At 43.6% G+C, this 16,376-nt stretch overlaps 3 protein-coding genes across 12 annotated transcripts in view; 1 reads left to right on the top strand and 2 right to left on the bottom strand.

The window, feature by feature from the left end:
• Positions 1–4,631, top strand: part of LOC115573965 (serine protease 23-like) — a 68,864-nt gene extending 64,233 nt beyond the window's left edge. For all 4 annotated transcript variants that reach the window (XM_030405113.1, XM_030405115.1, XM_030405111.1 and 1 more), the window contains one exon: positions 1,329–4,631. In XM_030405113.1, the coding sequence (XP_030260973.1) occupies positions 1,329–2,742 (1,414 nt within the window). In that variant the 3' untranslated portion in view covers positions 2,743–4,631. The remainder of the gene's footprint in view (positions 1–1,328) is intronic.
• LOC115573963 (clathrin coat assembly protein AP180) overlaps positions 4,283–16,376 on the bottom strand; it is a 29,749-nt gene continuing 17,655 nt past the window's right edge. For 3 of the 6 annotated variants that reach the window (XM_030405105.1, XM_030405103.1, XM_030405109.1), the window contains 7 exons: positions 15,399–15,497; positions 12,141–12,209; positions 9,786–9,872; positions 8,471–8,532; positions 7,403–7,480; positions 7,207–7,318; positions 4,283–5,728 (listed from right to left, as the gene is read on the bottom strand). In XM_030405105.1, the coding sequence (XP_030260965.1) occupies positions 7,232–7,318; positions 7,403–7,480; positions 8,471–8,532; positions 9,786–9,872; positions 12,141–12,209; positions 15,399–15,497 (482 nt within the window). In that variant the 3' untranslated portion in view covers positions 4,283–5,728; positions 7,207–7,231. The remainder of the gene's footprint in view (positions 5,729–7,206; positions 7,319–7,402; positions 7,481–8,470; positions 8,533–9,785; positions 9,873–12,140; positions 12,210–15,398; positions 15,498–16,376) is intronic. The other 3 variants (XM_030405106.1, XM_030405107.1, XM_030405108.1) reach the window with 3 other exon arrangements.
• Positions 12,195–15,392, bottom strand: LOC115573971 (clathrin coat assembly protein AP180-like). Of its 2 annotated transcripts, XM_030405123.1 has the most exons (3): positions 13,533–15,392; positions 12,760–12,843; positions 12,195–12,329 (listed from the first exon to the last, which is right to left on the bottom strand). In XM_030405123.1, the coding sequence occupies exons 1-3, from the start codon at positions 13,843–13,845 to the stop codon at positions 12,325–12,327; spliced, it is 402 nt and encodes a 133-aa protein (XP_030260983.1). In that variant the 5' UTR covers positions 13,846–15,392; the 3' UTR covers positions 12,195–12,324. The 2 variants fall into 2 exon arrangements, with proteins under 2 accessions (XP_030260983.1, XP_030260982.1); XM_030405122.1 differs by having other exon boundaries at positions 12,216–12,843.

The raw sequence follows: 16,376 nt of genomic DNA, 5'->3' as shown, positions 1-16,376 counted from the left end.
TTTGTTTCTTTTTTTGAGATGCACAACCCTTTGAATATGCAAAGAGAATAATATCAGATCACAACAGAGAATAGTCAATACTGATGTCAAAAATGATCTCTGCGTCATTAAAATAACAACTAAATTAAGCTGTTGCATGAAACGACAAGAGCACTACCTCATTTTTAATTCTAGATCGTATTGATTAGATTTGCAGACACATTCAAACAATTTAAAGTGAAATATCTCAGCCATCTCTCACACCGTGCTCCATCTTTCTTAACTGATCATGTGCGCCCCCTGCTGGTTGTATTTTGTATAACAGCAAAGTGAACACAGCTGTAATTTCTCTATTTGATATCAAAGATTGGAGGTGTGGGTGGCGATTCTGAGGTTAAGAGCTGCACGATTTATTAGAGTTGTTATCCAAGTCACAGAAGCTACAATTTTTGGATTTAAAGCAAATTATAAAATGTGCAACAAAGGATTAAAATGAGGTGCAGAGACGCCCATGACCGACAAAATCTTGTTCTCCAGATGTAAGAAAACCCCACAAATGTCACATCATCATGGTTTTAAATATTTTTTTCCCATTCACTCCCCTAATCAAGAATCATAACATAAACATAATAATTGTTTGCATGTTCACAATATGATTTTATAAGGCCACTAAACCCACCACAAGCCCCCCCAAACAATGTACTGTAGTGATGATCTGACCTAATTTAAGAGGAAATTAAAGGGGAAAGGAATCTTTTTATATGTTAAGTCGGCTATTATTTTATAATAATAACTAATTTGTTCCTAATATTGATGTAAAAATGTAATAAAAATATGGAATCTTTCTTGTTTACATACATTTTGCATACTTTATAATGCAGATTCTGTAAATCCTGGATGTTTTTTGATGTAGGGGAACCCCAATGCTTTCCATTCATTTCATCATTTTATAATTTTTTCTACTTGAGTTTTTTTTTTTTACCTTGTAATAAGTGGTTTCTGAGAATGATAACGGAGGCCAAATACAGTACAGAGGTGATTTACGGAGTAAAGGAGGAAAGATAACGCAGCTTTCTTGCTAAAGCAAGCGCTAACTTTTGTTAAATGTAGTTGGCTGCTGTTAGCTCAGCAACCAATAAGAAAACCCCTTCTCTATTGTATTTCCTTCGTCAAAATAGCCTCTGTGTTCTAGGAGGCTGCGTTGTTGTTCTGTCCTGGTCCAAGCAAATAGCACTCGATTAGCTTACATTTTGCACAGGGCCTCTAAAAAGCTAGAAACCGCCCTGTGTTTCAGCCTTACGTGCACCTTGGTTTTAGTCTTTTCTCTCTCTTTGTTTCTTTCCTTCCAGTGGGATGGCTCTCAGTCACTTCCTGTGTCTGCTGCTCTGTGCAGCTGCCGTCTCAGTGTCTGGAGTTGCTGGTCAGGATGAGAACAGCGAGTCGTACAGGTGGAGCCGGCAGAGCCTCCCGCTGCTGCTGGACACCGACACACAGCCTCTGAACACTCCTTTGTTCAGAGGGCACGAGGAGGACGAGGACAGCAGAGGGGCGAAGACGATCTGTGGGATAGAGTGTCAAAGCAGCCACCCAGCTCTGGACCGAGGCGAGCAAGAGAGGATGCTGGGATATGAGACCTTGTATGAGAACGGCACTCGCACGCACACGGATGTCAGCTTGGAGGGTTTTAACCAGACGGGAACGGCGGCACACTCACCGGCCCGAACCCGCAGGAAACGGCAGGTTTACGGAGCGGATGGACGCTTTGTGATCTCTGACACGCATTTCATCACCAACTACCCGTTTTCTGCCGCCGTGCGTCTCTCCACAGGCTGCTCCGGAGTCCTGATATCCCCCAAACACGTGCTGACAGCAGCACACTGCATCCACGACGGGAGGGACTACCTCGAAAGCGCCATAAGGGTTAAAGTAGGGGTGTTACAGCTCAAGAGTAAGAGAAGAAGAGCGGGTAGGAGGAGGGCAGGGCGGAGGAGGGCCGGGAGGAGAGAAGAGGGGGAGATAATGGAGGAAGGTGAGGATCAGAATAGGATAGATGGAGATGGGGCGGGAGGGAGAAAGGGAGGCAAAGGCAGGAGGCGCAGGGGGAGGAAAGAGGGTGTAGCTGATCAGGGAGGTGTAGGGTCAGAGAGAGAAGGAGGAGGAGGTGGAGGGAAGCGGAAGAGTCTCAACCGGATACGTCGCAGCGCTGAGCCCAAGAAGCAGCCCGTCGTCCGTTGGGCTCGAGTCAAACAAACCCGAATCCCACAAGGTTGGATCCAAACCAAGAGCTCCACCAACTCAGTGTCCACAGACTACGACTACGCCGTCCTGGAGCTGAAACGACCCATCAAACAAAAGCACATGGAGCTCGGGGTGGCGCCACCCTCCACCCCCCTGGCACGGATCCACTTCTCAGGCTACGACACCGACAAAAGCCTGCTGGACGGGCGCCGGGACGAGATGGTGGTGTACCGTTTCTGCTCAGTGGTGAACGAGTCGGACGACTTGATGTACCAGCACTGTGACGCTCACTCGGGCGCTGCAGGCGCAGGCGTTTACATCCGTCTGAGGCGGGATGAGGGAGACGCAGGCAAGAAGGGGAAGTGGCAGCGAAGGGTGATCGGGGTGTTTTCAGGGCACCAGTGGGTGGAGGTGGAGGGGGGCGGGCAGAGGGACTTTAACGTGGCTGTGAGGATTACTCCACCTAAATACGCCCAGATCTGCCACTGGGTCCACGGAGATCCGAGTCTCTGTAAAGAGATTTGACTGTAAAGTGATGATCTATTTTTAAAAACACCTGTTTTTCACCAAAGACACTCAGAGATCTGGGCCTGTATGTATAAAACTTCTGAAAAGCATAGTCGTAAGAATGGTACGAAACTTTGAGCTTATGAGTCAAACACTTCGTAGTAAAGGTAGGGCTTCGTACAGACACTAACTTTTAGTAAAGACTGCAGTGTTGTCTAACCAAAACTCTCTCTGTCTGAAGCTCTCATGCTACAGTCCATTGTACATGGATCTAACATTGCACTCCTTTAAAATGATCTGACTCACAATCAGAATTGATGCAGCAAAACCAGAAATATGTCAAATTCCTTGTCAAAGCCTGTCGCCTATATTACCCAGAGTGCAATTCGAACACTAGTAGCATCTAACGTAGCCTGAAGCCTCTAGCCTCCAGCAGAGATGAGGAGCGGCTCACTTGAGGCAACTTTCATGTTGTGCCAGGATGTGTTGTTAGGGACAAGACATGTCTTTATTAATTTATGATCATACGCTTCCAAAATATGAAAAGTGTGAAGCCGCTGCCTCTCATCGTCACTGCTGAACTTTCAGAGACCCGGGCTGCGGTCAAATAGTAAAAAAAAAAATGTGTGAGAATTTAAGAGAAGCTGATTGCACTTACACTTCGGGCTGCAAGGAATGAAGGAGATGGGAAAGGAAGCACCGAAGCAACTTTTCTTTGTATTTAGAGAATTCAACCAGCTCTCATCATGGTTTCCACTTAGATACTTTCAGGTTTTTTCACTCAGTTAGGAGAAACATTTCTATTTGACTGCAACCCCAAGTCTTCAGGCACTTGACTGTAAGAATAACAGGAAAACTGTGTCATTTTTTAAGCTTAACTTGAGACTGAAATGTCACTCTTTCACTCACAGCTTTATACATACTGGCCTCGGAACGCTGATCTGAGATCATATCAGCAGACATATAATCAAAGAACGCTGCACATGTCTCTGGTTCTGGATCAGTTTATTGAGAGACTATAAATCACATGCAGTAAACTCCTTTTTGAGAGGAATTCACCTTTTTCTAACCACCACAGCTGTTTGTCAACTAATTTATGTAACTCTGAAACTGTAATTATGTAAAGGAAAAAGACAAAAACCCTTATTTGTGTTGTAAAATGTCTTTGTTGCCTTTCAGAAGCACACGCAAGTAAAAACACTTTTCTGATGTTTTCGAGGCAAGTGACAATAACTTTGTGTTGTAATTTGTGTTCGTGCCACAAACACACGTTTCCTGTCGACAGAAATGAACTCGTGCCGAAAAAACAAAATAAAGATGCTGAGAGCTTTCAAACAGCGAGCCGACAGAAGCAGGACAGAGAGAAGTGACGAGCCGTGAGGGAGGTTTGGATCAGTGTATTTGTCTTTTATTGCATCTCATTTGGACTCACATGCAGGTGGGGGTGAGGGTGGGGGTGAGGGGAGGGAGGAACGATGCCATCCATAACAACCCAAAGAGAAAAAACAACACAGCCTTCATTGTGAATACTTTAGCAGACATTATTTATCCACGTTCCCTTTTTGTTTTTAATGTGTCGTAGTCATCTTTATTTTTCTTTCAACACTTTGTTAATGCCACAATGGATTAAGATACAGTCACTTTTGGAAATAAACAACACACAGAACATCCAGCGTATACTTGAGTGCTTTACAGTGAGAGTCCTCGTGACGGCACGCGTGACGTACCGACGACCGCTGCTGCGTCTCAAAAATGACCCGAACAGGACGGAGGCCACAATCCAATCACATACACAAATGCTTCCTCGTCTCTTGGATTCCCCACCCCGACGTTAAGTCGTCAGAGATGAGGGGGAAAAAAAGGAGCTCACTGAGAGTATTAGAACGCATCCAAGATCGACCTGTGTCGCATGCTACGGTGCAGAAACACTCCACACCAGCAGAGGGCGCAACAGTAAACACTCGGGGGGCAAATTTGTTTCCATTCAATACTGCCTCTGATTACAGATTGAGAGGTATATGTTAGAAGAAGAAGAAGAAGAAGGCGGGGATTTTCTTTTTTTCTTTTTTTTAAGTCTACTTGCCTTTTTTTGACATAACTAAAAATATATGATACATTTGTTTTTTTCTCTCAAAATAAAGATTAAAGAAAATATGTGTAATCTATCATTTTTAAAATAGTCTAAAATGCATATGTCAATTTTGAACACAGTTCACAAATTTTTGCATGTTCCATACAATCCCAAAAAAAACAAAAACAAAACAAAAGAAATAACAACAGATAAAGTAAAAATGAACACAGTCTGGTGTGTTCGATGATACGTCCAGATTTTCAGTGCAAGTTGTTCTCAGGTACATTTTGATCTGGAGTTTGTTCTCTGAAAAAACTTGGAAAGTAGACAGGTGGGAGGATGAGTGGCCAAGCAGATATAGTAGGTACAACCAAGTTTATCATGACATAAACATAGCTCAGTATTAGTTCGGACGACGGGGGAGTAGAGGGGGTTGGCCAGTGAAGTTACACACGCCGAACACAGTCCACATTTAACAACACAGTCCTCGTCTTGGGAGATGCGCAAAGAAACCAACATATATCCACCATTCCAAGTCAGCTGATACGCGGAAATCCAGAATGAATCTAAATACACATTTATTTATTAGTTTTTTTTTGTTGGGTTTTTTTCATAGTATATTAAGTAAAGGTTAACACTGAGTTACACACACACCCACACACACATAAACGGAATTTCTGTTTTTCTGTATCTAGGGTTCACATTCACAGTTGTGCTACAACATTAGATAAAAGGAGGGGAGAGGGTGAGGGCGGGGGGCAGGTTTTCAGGTATTTGGGGGGGAGGTGTCGCGGCTGGTAGAAGGGCGAAGATTCGAAGATGTAAAGGCTGGTTGGCTGAAGAGGGGGAGGGGTGGGTGGGGCATGACCGAGGGGAAGGCAGTGGGGGAGTGCAGACATCCACATCCACAGAGCTCCAGACACAATGACAAACCTGCAGAGGAGGAAGAGAGAGTGATTACAACGGGCGCTCTCAACAGAATTAGGTGAAGTCTAATTATATATATAGTGAGAAGCAGTTCAACTTCACAACTGTCGCAGTGGGCCTCGAATTTTTTTGTTTTTTCAATCTCTGTAGACGTGATCATTTTTAACAGGGAGCTTGCCGTCTTGCCCAACCACGCCAGCAACCAACACACACCCATATACGGCTGTAAGACTCAGGCTAACTCACTGAGACTGTTGTGCCCAGATCTTTACAGACACCTGGTTCCATCACGACATCCCGCATCCAGCTACTGCACTCCGACAGATTGCAAGACTGAGGACGAGGGGAGGTGGATGTTTGTCTAAAAAACTATGTTGGTCATTTTGCTAACCCCTCAAATCTCCTGCTGCTGAAAGGAGCACTTCAGAAATGTAGTGTTGTGCTCCCGTTAAAGGTACGCTAGGCAGGATTTGTCGGTAGCTGTTTTGTTGACGCACCATGCACAGGTGCTGTACGCGATTCTGGGTGAACCAGCTGACTGCTGAGTCTTAAACCCAGGTGGCTGAATTCTGATGCTTAGCCTAAACTAAGCTAACCTGGGAATGAGAATCAACAATCAACTGTCCTTCTCCAGAATCACAGAGACCCTGAAACGTGTCCAACGCAGCACAACTGTAAGAAAACACTTCTATTGGGTCATAAATGATGATTAAGAGGGATTTTTTTTTTTTAAACCTGCACTTTTAAATTGAGGGAATTGTGAAAAAGAGCAGACATCGTCAAAACTGAAGCAGCAGAGGTCAACATATACCGACTAATAGCCAGTAAAGTGGGCCAAGCTTGTTCTCTATATTTCCCATAATGCATCTTTTCACTGGACCCTCCAAGCATGTTAAAGTCCGATGTCCACACCTCCAGTTTGTAACACAGACTTCCTGTCATAAATGTGTACTCTCGAAGGCCGGGCCAAGAAAACCCAGAGAGGTCTGTGTCTCAGACAACGCTCCATCCAGAGCCACAGAAGAATATTACACACTGTTTCCAGAGTTTGAATACTTTTCCTTGAGTCAACTGACTTTTATATGTAAGATTGGTGGAATTCTACTTCAAACAAGATTATGTTTACTTGGGATTTCTTAGGTTGCGGGTTGTGTCTTTGGCCTGGACATGGGCTTGTGACCAGATTGTGTCATTTTTAATTTCAAAGACCTGAAGAGGTGAATTATTTTGAGGGTTTTAAGAGCAAAAAGTACATTTATAAAAAATCATATAATTAAATTAACAAATATATATATATATATATATACACACATATATATATATATATATATATATATATATATATATATATATATATATATATATATATATATATATATATATATATATATATATATATATTCCCTATCAAAGCATTTAATTATATAATTATTTATGTTTTTACGTGGTTTGATTCTGCCCTATAAAGAATCCTGTATATATACCTTGGGGGTTTACAGGTCAGTCAGTCTACATGAAGTCCTTAATGTTGAGGTCATCCAGAGCGTTCCTCGGCGGTGGAGGCTTTCTGGGACTCTGGGCCGCTCCAGGAGACATCTGCAGACACAATTACTTTTAGCACGTAATACTCCTTTACTGTATGCGTGAAACTGTCACCAGTGTGTATAAACCCAGTCCTACCGGTGCTCCGGGGGCTGCTCCCGTGGCTGGGAAGCTTGGCCTCACCATGGGCATCATGGGAGCTCCTGGCGCTCCAGGCTTACACAGAGACAGACGGGAAGGAAAGAGGAGACAGTTAGACTCGGTGTCGGACATCAGGCGGGTGTGAGGGACGCCTAAAGGGCTCATTGTCCATCGGTGTCCGGTAATGTCCAGGCTTGTTTCGAGGACATTACCAGACCACACTGGACTTGGTGGTCTTACCATGCTGAAGCTGGGGTAAGTCCCCATAAAAGGAGGGACACCCATGGGAACGGTCTACAGGTGTGGAGGGGAGGGAGAGGAGGAGGTGGGATGTTACTACACTACATATACAACAGAGACACACACACACACATACACACACTGCAAAACAATGCAAAAACACATATTTAAAGGAATTACGTGATAACGTAGAAGGACGTCCCTCAAAAGTGACGGTGAAGACAAACCAACGAACACGAACAAGACACCACAGAAGCCCTGACTCAAACCCTAACGCTGTATAGTAGCTCATGTTTGATTAAAACATGCACAGGGCGTTACAGAGCAGAGGGGGAAGCTGTTCGCAGGTAGCCTTTCAGGTGAGAGGGTCATTTCTGTTGTTGCCTCAAAGACAACGGAAATATCCGTAAGAAGCAAACATGTGCGAGGCCTGAGCTCAGCCGTGAGTTCAGGTGGCTCGTCTGGACGCTAAAGGAAAATATAAACTTAAGAGAAGAAGGAGAAAGGAGGAGGAGAAGAAGCTGTTTCCAAGCAACAGCTTCTTAATTTGGCACTGGCCACTTCATCACTCTCCAGTAGACGTTCCAGAAATCTAAAAAAAAATTAACTACACTGCGTCCTGAAATCTGCCAAATTAGTTTTTTTGTCTCGTAAAGTTTAGTTCGTAAAGTTTAGTTTCTTGTTTCCTGCCACGCCTCTCAGTTTTTCTTTGTGACCTGGAACCTGGAGAGCCAGATGAAGGCAATGCTCGTGATTGCTGCTATTCCCTGTCTGTTGCTTGCCATGCGGCTCCACTCCATGCTATAAGACACAGACAACATTTACCATGGGAGCACCCCAACAGGGGGGAGCTACCTGAGGAGCCGCTGAGGTTCCCATTGTGAGATCTGAGAAGAAGAGAGAGAGAGAGAGAGAGAGAGAGGCGCTGCAACATCACCGTTTTCATGTACTGACATCATTGTGACACTCAGGATAAATAAAGTTGAACACAGGGGTTAGAAATAAAGATACCACTCTCGTATCTGTAGTGCGGAGCTGGAGCCAGGAGGCAGTTAGCTTTTCTTAAACCTACCACAACCCAGAGAGGTCACAAATTGACAAGTTGTGTACAAAACAGAAATGTGTAGATTATTTGGGATCCAGACCTTAAAGGGGAATTCTGGTATTTTTAAACCATTGGCCTCCTTTTCTACACATTTTCGTTAGGGTCCGAGATCAGGCTTTTGGTTAAATCGCAGAAACACAGGTCTCGATTAAGGAGAAGTCTCGCTCTGAAGTCTCGCTGGTTGAGTTTTTACAGTTGTTGCCTTATCTGGGTCGTCAAAACCAGTGAAATATTCGGCCGTGACTTTGGAAATAAATCCTTGCAGGCGGTTCGTCCAGGTAAACTTCGAACTCCTCTCCAACTCTGAAATGTTGCGAACTTCTCAGAGGACGGTTGAAACGTGAGTCAGAGTGAGATTTCCTCACAGGCCTAAAAAGGATCTTATTACTTAACAAAATGTCCATCTAAGCAGGAAATGTTTCCATAATGTTGTCAGAGACTTAAAGGAAACAACCACTGACAGTTGCAGTTGCCCCAAAGGATTACGTGCCGCGATCTGCTGGACTGATTCTGAAACTTTCTGGAAGTATAAATCAATAACACACCAAACGAGGAGATATAGATCCCCGGGTTTAAAGACACTGGAATTTCCCTTTAAGATATATCTTGGGTAATATGCTTATTTAACCACATTATACCATCCGTCTGTTATATGTAAGAGTGCAGCCAGAAATCACTTAGCCTAGCTTAGCACAAAGACGGGACACGGGGGGGAACAAGTGGTTCTGAGCAAAACAACGACCGTTTTAGCACTTTGGATGTTGTACGGCTAAAACAAGATATAATGTTAAATCCGTGAGCTTTGTAGTGTGTATAATTGAGAGGACTTTGCTATAGCTTGACAGAGCAAAGCTAATCATTTCCCCCCATTTCCAGTCTTTATGCTAAGCTAACCACCTTCGGCTGAAACTTCATGGAGTTGTATCTTCTTATCTGACTCAACTCCTTTTAAAATCGCCTTCTTCCTTTAATGCACAGACACGAGAGCGGCACCTACGACATCTATGGGTTCAGTTCGTCTAAATGACTACTTACTACTCGCCATATTAGCCATGGAGGTGTCAACATCCCCCGCCTGAGGGGTCAGAGTGGGCTTCATTACATCCCCTAGTCCATCAAATACTACAGAAGGGGGAGGAAAAAGGGAAGGGCCGGGGAGGGAGAGGAAGGGAAGAGGGAGGAGAAGGAGGGAGGTGTTAGCATCCTTCAGTGCAAGCAATCCTCACACTCTGGGAATTACCATGACAACCAATAGATGTCTCCATGACAACAGAGAAAGGAGAGGAGGCTAATATCATAAGATGAGGAATTAAAGGTCGATGGGAAATAGTAAAATAACCAGTTCCAGTGTTTTAGGATCGTGGTGGGTGATTTGTTAGTTAGACACGAGACGTCAAGTCAGCTGCTCACTGCTGAGGTAATCTGCAGCATGTGCACAGGAAATAAGAGCTAGTCCATAAAATATGTTTATAGGATGAACATCAACCAACATTTGTGACAATATATGTGACACATAGTGCTGCAGAGTGTTTGGTAAGTTCTGATGTTTTTCACTGTACGTGTGTGATTGCTGCAGAAAATTACGATGAGGGCAGAAGCACTGCAGCTACAGTGAAGCAGGGTTAATTGCTAAAGAAGCGTTAAAATATTACTGCTACTTTACAACAACGTCAAGCATCTGGTGGTGGTGGTGGAGGGGACAGTGGTGCAGCTGAGCTCTGCCTTGCACCACTGCAATGCAGCAGTGCACTGTGGGAAATTAGCGTGTTAAGGAGCAAGGAAAAAACTCACCCAATCAAATGGCGGGAAGCAAGCAATGAAGCCAGCCCAAGAGCCAGATGGAGAGAGAGTGAGAGAGAGAGAGAGAGAGAGAGAGAGAGAGAGAGAGAGAGAGAGAGAGAGAGAGGAAGGAAAGTAAAAAAGAAAAAAAAAAAAGCAGAGATGCCAGAGAAGAAGAAAATGAAATGAGGTTTTAAAGGAGCGGGTGACAATGAAACCATTCGAGTTTATTGCATGAATGATGTGAAGAGAGGGGAAAGAAAGAGTTAAGGCTTAAAGCAGTAGTATTGCAGACCGTCAGTTATATAACATGAAGACTAATGGCTCAGTGAAAAGATGAGGATGTTCGGAGGAATTCCCTGAACACGGTAAGACTACGCAAATAAGGCGAAGCGATGGTGACCTTAATCCACAGGACTCAACACTGAACCAATGACAAGCAGTGACAGAATCACACCTTTATGACTGTAAAGAGTGTGATAATGAGCAAATAAATAAAACACCAAACTATTTCATTAACCATTACCAAAGTTAATAGAAACAGCGGCTGAATCCATGAACACAAAACAACCATCTGCCAGACAAACACTGCTGTAAACCACTGAAACTATAAAATAGTACAAAGTATTACAACAGCGAGGCGGCATGCAGTTACTAATAACTCAACAACAGCTACAGCCATGGACGGATTGAGTCTGAAAGAGACACAAAATGGAAACTACAAGAAACTGTTCAGGTTTCTCAGTCCCAGGTCGTCTTTATGAGACACACGTGGTCAACGTTGTGAAAACAGTCGCAGTTTAAGTTTGGATTCCAAAATAACTTGGTAAGTTTGTTTTGGTCAAAGAAATTACATTACTTTACGCCGCACTATGTTACATCGCACTATGTCACGTTACGCTACACTACGTTACGCTACACTACGTTACATTACGCTATGCTATGTTACACTATGTTACAGTACGTTGCGCTACACAATGTTACAGTACGTTGCACTACCTTACGTTAATCTGAACTACATTATGAAATGTTCCACTGTGTTAAGCTACTCTTCCTTAAGTTACACTATGGAACGTTACGGTACATTACGTTGCACCATGTCACATTATGTTACGTTATGCTGTGTAACTCTATGTTATGCTACTGGACATTATGCTAAATTACATTATGCTAGATTATGTTATGCTAAATTATGTTATGCCCTGTTATGTTGTACTGTTATGCTACACTACCTTACCCTGAATTAGGTTACGCTGTTGTGCTACATTTTTCTACATTACGCTATGTTATGTAAAGCTCCATTACGTTACATTATGTTATGTAAAGCTAGATTATGTTATGTTACGTTATGTTACGCTCCATTGCGTTACCCACTGCTGCGTTAAGGTACTGAAAGTTATGTTTATATATCAAGTAAGTTCTTAAAAGAAGTCAACAATGACATTGGACTGAGTTGAAGAATAGCACAGTCAGCCCTTGGCCTAGTAACACATCCATGGCTGCAGCAGTGTTTTTCACCGAAATGGAAATACTTCTGTGAAATGTCTGCAAAATGTTCCCTACACACAATACGCATGCATGAGTGACGCCTCACATTGTGGGACTTTTTACCTGACATGAGCTCGGCACCGGGGGCGGCAGGAGCAACAGCAGCAGCTGGGGCATCTCCTCCTGTGGACTCTGGCACGCCAACCCCATAAAAATATACCAAACCACATCGTGCCAGGTCAAAGAGGGTTTAGCCATTTCCATTGCAGCATGGGGGCAAAGAAGGGGTAATAGTCAGCCATCGGCTTCACGCTGGTAATGCCAAACAAAGTGTTTAGAGTTAGACAGGAAGGCTGAAGGGATAAATACATATCACATTTATATCCAAGTAAAACAGGAAACATTGCTCTTATGATTTAAAACAATCACACTTGCTCACATACACACTTGTTTTCATTCAGTGTTTCATATCTACGTTCATAGTCCTTCTTTACAAACTGACGCATACTAGCAAGCTCATTTATTCTAATAATAAAGTCAGGAAAAAAGAGGAAAGCACAAAAACCAAACTTCTTTTCAGGTATCTGCTTGTTATACTTCACACATATGCAACAACATGACTACCCAATGGTAATTAGACATTAAAAGAAACCTAATAAAAAGTTAAATATGTCCCAGATTCTACTCCTCTTCACTGATGATGCGTTCATGAACAGGGCAGGCAGTCATGTGAGTTACCCACCACCAAACAGGTTCATGATGGCTCCCGTGTCAATTTTGGGTGGGGGTGCGGATGAGAGGACGGGGGCAGGGGAGCTGAACACATCTGCTGAGGGAGGTGGAGATGGTGTTTAGACGCCGAACACACTCCAACACACACAAACACACACACACACACAAGCCACTGACTGTGATTCATTATGATGCACGTTTATCAGGAGCTCCTGCGGCGCACGCAGTACATGCTGGAACGGGAAAGGAGGCGAGAGTGATTTAGAAGAAGGTTTCAGACGGCTCAATAGCTTTTAGCCGACCCGTAAGAGAGCAATCTCATTTCCTCTGCTTTTTTTCTGCCCTGATCAAAGCCAAGGACAAAGCTGAACAACAGACACGGCAAGACAGGATATGAGATGGAGAGCGCACGGGAGATGGCAGGGTTTGTGCACGAGGGTACCTGCTGTAAACAAGTCAACACTGGGAGCGGGGTCTGCTGGGGTGAAGCTTGTGTCGGGCATGGAATCAAAGAGATCTACGAAAACACATGCACACCCAGAGACAGGGATATTAAAATGCTCAACACACTTTAAAAAACAGCGAGGATGCTCTCACACACACTCACACACACACACACACACACACAGCAGCCAAGTTCAGCTCAGCAAAGGCTCTCAGTATGTGACACATTAGTCTGATGAAACCAACGAAGAAGAACAAAAAGAGCAGAGGATGACAAGCAACGTCAGGAGGATGCTAATTGATATAAATAAACGGACCACACACATCGCTAACGTTTACCGCTGAAAAGGTCGGTCGCAGGGCCGGCGGCGCTGGGGGCTATGGGAGGTGAGATGGTTGCAGTGGTGGTGATGGTGCTGGAAGCGGAGGTGAAGAGCGGTGACGGGGAAGGGGAGGGGGAGAGCTGGGGCACCGCAGAGCTAAAACAGGCATCCAGCGAACTACCCGGGTTATTATTCTCCACTGCCGCCATGCTGAAAAGGTCTAGACCGGAAGACGCTGCTGCGTTGGCGCTACCTTCAGAAGGAGCAAAGGGGTCTTTGGGGGGAGGAAGGTGGGGTGGAGGGGGTGAGGAGGGAGACATGTAGCACATGGAGAGTGATTGGGAATGTTAGACAGTGACTTTAATACATGACAGAGAGATGATGATGATGATGATGATGATGAAAATACCGCAATAAGCTTGAAGAGAGAAAATTAAGAGGATTGAGAGGGAGAGAATGTACAGAGCTCCAACAAACTCCTGCTGTCGGGGGAAACAACCAGACGAAAATAGCAAAATGACAGACGAACAGTGAAGGCATCATTTAAAGCCATCACTGTACATCAACCGAAGCAACAAACCACAACTGAAGAGACACACAACTGCCACGGCGATCCTTCTCCGTGACAGAAAAACGCAGGGCCTCCGCTGCCAAAAGATACCAGATAACGAGTATCGTCTCCAATCGCCATGGTAACAACAATAGCGCCGTCCAGGCACCAGCGAATGTGTACGCCTACTGTCCCCTGGACAAAGCCTTGAGATGGAGCGCTGATTTCAGAGGCACAAACAGGTCTGTAAGTTATTTTCAGTCGCGGTCATTGGCACTTAAACCAGCGCAGGACGCAGTATTCATCTCCTTTAAAAAGTAGCAATACCACAATATATAAATAAGCCTCACCGACTGTAAGTAAAAGTGAGTCAGTATTGCCAGCAGCATTAGTTTAAGGGATTACTTCTACATTAGATGAGAAGATGAAACTAATGGGAGAGGATCAATATCAATCTCATGCCTGCATTTTAAACAAGAAGCTATAACCGGCAGCAGGTTAGCTTAGCATAGCAAAAATTGAGCAAACAGGGTGAAACAGGTATTATTGCTCCGTCCAAATGAGCCGACCTGAACCTCTGAAGCTCATTAAATGACATCTTACATGTCTCATTTGTTTAATTGTACAAAAACTAGTTGTTCCATCTAGCTAAGCCAAGGTAAGCTAAGCTAACTGGCAGCTGGGGGTTGTTTGAATCTAAGCATAATTTCATAAATGTAATTAAGTTACAATATAACAGTTAAAGTAAATGTAAGAAAAGTACACCTAGTACTTTTGTGTAGTAATGGAGAAAGTAAAGAAAAGTAGCTGGCTAAAGCAGGCTATCTAACAACTAAGCTAAGCTAATCCTGGGCCACATCCAGGCTGCAGTTTACATTTATAATGTGGCAGATATACTACTTGAAATTGTTAGTAGTTATAAACAATAGTAATTTACTACATTATATCAGGTAGACAAAAACAGACTACTCATTTCTACCCAGCAACCATCAATTTTGTCACCTGAAAATGCTGCTGCAGCTAGCTAGCATATTAAGCTAACATTAGCTCCAGAAGTAAACACTGTCATCGACTAACTTTTTAATGTTTCCAGCTAACTTGTTTGACTGTAAAGTGTTCTTTAATACACGACAGACACAGACAAGATAAAATGCTAGAGGACTAAAACTAAAGTGAACAGGCTCCAAGAAAAAGTCAGCATCCTGACCCAGGAGCCATGTGGAATTTGCAGGTACTTCGTACACTTACAGGCTATTTATTTATCATCCACCACTGACTCAAACTCACTCACACACACAGACGCACACACAGACGGTCACATCAGTCACCCACCAGCTCCGGCGTTGGCGGCTGGGACAGATGTAGCGGCAGCCCCACCTTCAGCCGCGGCTGCGGAGGCCTCAGTGGGAGCAGCAGGTGTTGCAAAGGCATCTGAGGTTCATATAAAACCCCCGGAGAACACAGATTCCCCCGAGAGACGGAGACAGATGAAGAAATAAAGATGAAAAGAGAAAAATAAGGAGTCAGAAAACATGAGGGGGAAGAGTGAACATCAGGAAAATAAAGGTAAGCAGAGCGCATTTGACTAAAAAGCAGGAAACATTCACTACTTGCCATTAAAGTAACTGTACAAAAGTGTGGCTTACAGCACTGATATCAGACATTAATGACTGACAGGTGAATGGACAAATGGGAATACAGACAGGAGGCACTACAGCGAGGATTAATCTACAGCACAAAGAGCAGAATAAGCCTGAAATCTACAAGTGTTATAACAGCTGCCATCAGTAGCTGTAGGCATGTGACAGGGTTTGATAGAATTGCTTTTCAGTGAGGTCAAAGAAAAGCACGTCTGCCTATCAAACAAGACGCATGTGGAGGATGAGTGTAGCAGTATGCAAGCCGAAGGTGAGCTGTACATAATTACATAATGCAGTGGATGTCTGTGAGTGTGTGGAGGAACAGTCTGTGTGTGTTTGTGTGTGTGTGCGTGCGTGCGAGTGAAAATGAGATTGTCGTGTTTCCTGTTTGTTATCATGCCAAAAGATCTATTTTCTGTATGGAGTCCCAAAAGTGGCCACTGTTAAATGAATAAATAATCACAAAATAAATACTCGTCATGTAAATAAATAGTGTAAAAATAATGAATGAACCAATATTTTACGATATAAAAGTGATTGTTTTAAATAATTATTAATATTTTTGATTTTATGTCACATTTATAATATTTCTTTTCATGGCAGCCATCGTATCAATAGTTGCTGTCGTTTAATTTTTTTGCCAATCACATGCAATCTTCCTCTCTTTTGC

The sequence above is a fragment of the Sparus aurata genome, chromosome 22 (genome assembly GCF_900880675.1).
Source record: "Sparus aurata chromosome 22, fSpaAur1.1, whole genome shotgun sequence".
In the NCBI taxonomy this organism is placed as follows: Eukaryota; Metazoa; Chordata; class Actinopteri; order Spariformes; family Sparidae; genus Sparus; species Sparus aurata.
Note: the sequence above shows the minus strand (reverse complement) of the source record. Positions and strands in the feature narration are given on the sequence as shown.

What these genes read in the sequence shown, in the direction of transcription:
- LOC115573971 (XM_030405122.1), bottom strand. Translation starts at nt 13,845, where the DNA reads ATGTGCTACATGTCTCCCTCCTCACCCCCTCCACCCCACCTTCCTCCC. An exon ending in TGCGACCGACCTTTTCAGCG is followed by an intron (nt 12,844 to 13,532) that starts GTAAACGTTAGC and finishes CTCCCTCAGCAG; the next exon opens with ATGTGTTCAGCTCCCCTGCC.